This window comes from Dicentrarchus labrax, unplaced genomic scaffold (assembly GCF_905237075.1).
Source record: "Dicentrarchus labrax unplaced genomic scaffold, dlabrax2021, whole genome shotgun sequence".
Lineage (NCBI taxonomy): Eukaryota > Metazoa > Chordata > Actinopteri > Moronidae > Dicentrarchus > Dicentrarchus labrax.
The window spans coordinates 23,577,659-23,583,658 of NW_026136715.1; the positions used below are offsets into that span (position 1 = coordinate 23,577,659).

The window sequence follows — 6,000 nt, forward strand, 5'->3', positions numbered from 1 at the left end:
ACCAGAGCTAATTTTGATGGAAAAGGGGTACTCCTGGGCCACACTTCAAGTCCCTGTTCAGAGCCATGATTGCAGTCTTTCTGAACCATTCATTTTCAGAATCGGAATCAGAATCAGAAATACTTTATTGATCCCCAGGGAAACATTTGTTTTTACCTCCGCTTACAATCTTAACACCACATTTTAGCTCATAACTAATCATGGATGAATGAGTGCGTTATGTTCATGAACGCTGACCACGCAGGTTGATATTGAAATAAAATATTATAGAAAAAGCAAAACTTAAATTACATATCAGCAATTTCATGGATTAAGTATTATATGTTTTTACGTTTCATTTTATAAAAATATTTTATTTGATTTTATTTGATTTAGCTGAATATTGTTACAAAGATCTTGTTCAATGAAGTAGACGTTTGTGTAATTATTTTAGAGCCAATGCTATGCAATGTTTATTCAGTGCTAGTTGGATCTGTGCCCATGTTAGCTGATCTACATAACAGCAATAAAAAATCAGCGCCGTGGATTGAGAATTGTTTGTGACGGTTGTTCTTCTTTACTCACTGCTGTGACGATGTAAGGAACCCCACTGTCATGTCAACACACCGCCATCAGAACTGAACTGTGAGTGAGTGGGAGGCGAGGAGCAGACGGGGACATTTGGTGTCTGATTTTGCAGAAGACACAAGTAAACCCCACAAGCTGCTGCTGAATGTTTGCCAGTTATACTGCATTGGCTACTGTTGAATCTTTAATAGTCTAACAGTAGTGTGATGTCATTTCCTCAGTGCTCCAGTTCACTTGCTCCTATTTTCTCCCCCCACTATATTTATCATACAATACACACATTCTCAGGAAAGGGCATTTAAGGTGGTAAAGACGGGGGGCTGTAAAGGAGGCTTAACCACTGCAGGCTGTGATTGCATCTGCGCCAGATATGGATTTAGACTCCATCATTCATCCATTCGGTATATTCCTCTCAAATTCTGTCATAGTGTAGAGGAGCAGCCATGCCTGAAGCCTTTCAAGGTGGTGCAGAAGTCATAAAGGATTCTGTCTTCACTGAATGGCAAATGATTCACCTGTTGAATTGGGAAAAATGGCTCAAATCCAATCTGATAATGGGTGTCAGAGTGCGGCTGGTTTCTCTGGTGATGGAGGTCAAAACAGGCTGAAGTCTGACCATGAGTGAAGGCACACAGGTACAGATGTCTTTTTTTAGTCCAGGCAGCAGAGCCAAAAATACATTTTTTCCACCTTACATTATAGTGGAAAATGTTTTCAGTTATATTGACGCTGAAGGAACTGTAAAGCATGTTATTCTGGGTGTGATGGAAGTTGATAAATGACTAAAACAGGAACTGGTGTTGTTGAAATGGACGAGAAAAACCATCAAACAAAAAACTGTTATCCAAATGCCTGTTAGCACTGCTCCTGTTGTCTCATTACAATCTGTTTTCCTTTGTAAAGTTTTAGCATCTTGTTGGCCCAACGGCTCATTTACCCTTCACTGATTAATTAAGGCAATTGATTGGCTGGAATAATCGCTTCGCTGGATAACCATGCCCTAATTAGGAGTTAATTGAAAAGTATCAATGACTAAAGCAGCGCCTGGGCAGATGTAGACCGGAACATTATGGAAATTGAGGAAATCTAAACAGTTTTTCTTTCATTTCTCTTACTTCCTTTTCTTTCATTCTCATTGTGCTCTATTCCAGCTGGTGGAGTGCCAGAGAAGGAAAAGGAGGATAAATTATACCCCCATGGGGCTCAGAGACCACCAATAGAAGTCCAACTTGTAGTATATTCTCAGAAAAGCAAATGAAGGCAGCTCGATCTCAGCCCTCTTGACTGATATTACTCACTGCGGTGTAGCCTATGCTGTGAATTCACCTCATAACTATGGATTCTAGTCTCTAACAAGTGGTCAAATTTATTCTGCAAATATAAACGTGAGTGAGTTCAGGAGGGTTTATCCTCCTCTACATCCCTGAACTCTCATCTTCTAACACTAGCCTTCACTCTATACTTCAGTATTATTATATACACAGTATTATTCACTGAGTTCTTCATATTTCACTAATTATTACATTTCAGGGCCACTTAATATTTCAGTTAGGAATTACAGTACATGAAACTGTTAATGCACTCGCCTCTGCAAGTATTTTAAATATCTTGTTGCCCTGCTCTTCTTCTTTCATTCTACCCTCAAGAAAAAACAAGTTTCTGCACACTAATTTCCATAAAAATCCCCCATGCCCACTGTTGGAAAATATCTCACAAGCACATTATTCAGTTTGACAACAGATTCTGATGTGTTATGTTATGGATGCACAAATCTGCTGTGAGAGATTATTTTTATTGCTCCGCATGGCAACAAAAGGAGCAACAAAAAATGTTTTAAACTTCAATACTGAGAAATCCTTTAATATGACATCAGTATGTTACACAGCACAGGTCATCTAACCGAACCTGGTCGACCTTTGATGCTTCATAACAAGGGATAGCAAAGAGACAAAAAGATTTAGGATGACATAAAAAGTATAATCATATAACAATGTATGAATGACGGTGTGATATAATGGATGATGAGAATCCTAGGACCATGATGGACTGATAAATCTACAGAGACCACCAGAAGCGCCCCAGTGGGACGCCCTCACATGGCTGGGCTGTCAGAATGTCTAACCAGTTTTTTTTCAAGTCACAAGGAATCAAACCACAAACCATTCAACACTTTAAGACCTTTAAAACCTAGAGACAGGACCCCCCAAGAGACAAAGATCGGAGTCGTGTATGACAGCACATGTGACAGCTGCGAGGGGGACTACGTGGATGAAACGGCAAAAATGAACAGAGTAGGAATGAACACTGGAAACAGACGACATCAGCTGTCTGTGAACCCCAGAATAAACTGGTCACAGCATCGACTGGGAAGGAGACCACGAGTCATTGGATTGCCGGAAAGAGCTCAAGCAGGACATCAAACATAGACAGAGACAGGTTACAGGATACAGTCCCTCCAATATATGACCAGATGCGACCAAAGTTCCATACTGAGCCATCTTCGTGACAGCTGAGCAACTCCATCCACCACTGAAGACAGTGAAATGTGATTGAAAGGTCGGGGAGAAAAAACAAGCAAGGGGAGCTTGAGTTAAAGGAATAATTGGACATTTTGGCGAAACACTTTTGCTTTCTTGGCAGGAGTTGGATGAAAAGGACAATATCACTCATATGTGTCCATAAAAATGCAGCTAAAGCCAGGAGACACTTAGTTTAGCCAGAAGAGTGTGGGAATGTGAAAAATGATTAGGTCACACACTCTAACTGACACCCGCGTGTTCTGCCAATCCACTCTAAGGGAAACAAATCTGTTATCTCAATCTGTTAACTGCTCTCCCAGTTAAACTTTCGTTCATAAAAAAATCAGGCTACACTTGTTATTTCACTGTGTCAGGTACATATTTAAACAACATTTAGGTAAATATAAGGCTTGGATTTGGATCAGGGCCAAATAAAACTCAATCTCTAGAAATATTCCCCTTACAACAGCAACAACAGTTGTTTTTCCACTTCTGTTTTTGCATGAATTGAACAAAAGAGATATAAGGTGATAATTAGTGAGCTTTAGAGGTCTTCAGTCTTTATGCTAAGCTAAGCTAACAGCCTGCAGCTTCATATAGAGTGGTATTGATAGTTTTAACCATCTCTGCAAGAAAATGAATGAGTGTATTTCCCAAAATGTTGAACTATTCCTTTAAGTTTTCTTTACCTTTTTTTTTTTTCTAACAGATCTAACATTTCTGCTTTCTGTGGATGATACGCCCGCTCAATGCTGCATACAAAATGAAAATAACTCCTAGTTTTGGTGCTGACATGATCATACCTGACAAGATAACTTCATTTGTACAAACCAGTGTCTCAAATAATGGGACTAGGACTGCTGTAACCCTGCTTTGAGTTTTAATGTGATTCAGGTGTATCTTTAGATGCAAATTTCACATAGTGCAGCTCAGTGCGTGGGATGCAAACGGAGTCGTGGGCATTTGAGGGAGCCGTTAAGCTGCTGGGAATCAATCATAATGGAGCACATTTAAGAAGTAAGAAAAGTTAGTAATGGATCCACTGCAAGGCAATCACCCCCTCTTATTCTCCGTCTCCTCCTCACTTTATTTTTCCGCCCACACAAACATGGGGCTGCCGGCGCAGCATGACACCTGTGGAAATTGGCAGGGCTGAGCCAAAGTTACTGAAATGAACCAGAGAGCCGTGACACACTGTGTGTGTCAGTCTGTATGATGTAACAACGTGTAAACACTGGAGGCCATTTAGGGAAGCTCCTGGTGAGAGAGAAGGGGGCCAACCTCAGAGCAGCTTAGTCAGTGTAGATTTCATGGGGATACTAAAAGAGGATATTAACTTCCATCTATCAGCTGACATCACCTCTGCTCTGTCCGGATGATTCAACCCCTGATCAGGAGGAGAGGAGCAGTGGCGAGGAGCTGCAGCTCTCAGAGAAAGCAAAATCCTGTCAGTCATGAGCGCAGTCTCACCATTCATCACACTGCTCCACCATCAATTACATCAAAGCCCCCTTACTCTCATTAGAAAGGGATACCACGTGAGTATTCAGCCTTCAAAGGGTACAACTGCAAATGGCCTGAACAGACTAACTGAAATAAGACTACAAACCTTGTTGGTCTAATAAGATGGATAGACATGCACTGACTGAATGACAGGTTGATTTATTCTGTGCACAGACCTAAACTCTTTTTCATTTAATACATGGCTGCAAGAAAAACACAAGCTCCAGGGGTGTTCAGACACATATCAAAGAAAACACACATTTGCATTAGTTGGCATATCATCAGCATCAGCCTCGCAGGCTGCGTGCTGCTTTGTTTAATTCCTCCTCTGCATGTGAGCAGATGGCATCACCTATGCCGTCCTCTCCACAGCCCCTGTTGGTGCCCTCTCTAAATAAAACAAAGAGAATGAATCTACACCTACCGTTCCCAGAGATGTGGTTCTCTATCTCGCCGTGTCCAGCTTGCCTTGTGCAGACACTAAGTTGCATGTAGAGTCCCATGTAATGTAAACTCCCCAGCAGCACCCTGAACGCTCCCATTTCTCTTCTGTTTTATCTGCTCTCCTTTCCTCTCTTGATTTATTCACATCGGGTGGAGTGCACGTCGGAAAAGATTGTTTTTTTTCTCTTTCTTTCTTTTCTTTCTTTGTTTTTTTTTTGTTTCTTAAAATCCAGGTGACTTGCTGTGGCGATGAAGGGAGTGAGATACCTGGGAGAAATAAAGAACCGAAGACGCGGCTGCAGCCTCCGACTATGGCAGCAGACTGACTGAGGCTCTGCTTCCGTTCAGTCGGATCTACATGCGGCGGAGGGACACTTCTCCCAAATGGGAAGTGCCGCGGCTCGCATTGGGGAATATCAGTGAGGTGTGATATGAAAAGCACATTCAGCAAACTTTATGACGTTTAATTTCTCGCTTTTTGAACTAACATGATATTGTTATGATGATGTTGTGTTTCTGTTAATTAAATAATAAAGGCAGAAACTGACAATCATACACAGAGTGCTGCATCATTGGCTAAACAAAGCATTTGATAACCGGGTGAGCAAACAGTCTGCCTCCCATATCAGTGACCACAGGTAGTACTTATTGTTTATTTGTTAATTAATTAATTATGACATTTCTTCAAGTAAAAATAAATAAAACTAAAAATGTTTAAAGAAATTACTTTTGTTCCTGGCTGGTAGGACTCTAAAGGGCTGGATACAGCCTGTACCTTCCTTTGTTTTACTTAAAGAAAAACTTCTTTCTGATTTAGTTTTTTTTTCTAGCAGTGGGATCTTAAATAAACACACTTACTGCCAACAGTCTTAGTTCTTTCACATTAGAGATTTTTGTTTTTCTTCCTGTCTTGTGCTCTTTTTACTGGTTCAAAGTGGGCCAGTAACCAGGCTTTGGAGCTAATTTG

The 6,000-nt window shown here is 40.9% G+C and overlaps 1 protein-coding gene across 1 annotated transcript in view; it reads right to left on the reverse strand.

Annotated features, from left to right (window-relative positions):
* LOC127378049 (V-set and transmembrane domain-containing protein 2-like protein) overlaps positions 1 to 5,376 on the reverse strand; it is a 49,445-nt gene extending 44,069 nt beyond the window's left edge. The window contains exon 1 of the mRNA XM_051426540.1: positions 5,014 to 5,376. Within this exon, the coding sequence (XP_051282500.1) occupies positions 5,014 to 5,131 (118 nt within the window). The 5' untranslated portion in view covers positions 5,132 to 5,376. The remainder of the gene's footprint in view (positions 1 to 5,013) is intronic.
* Between the last annotated feature and the right edge of the window lie 624 nt (positions 5,377 to 6,000).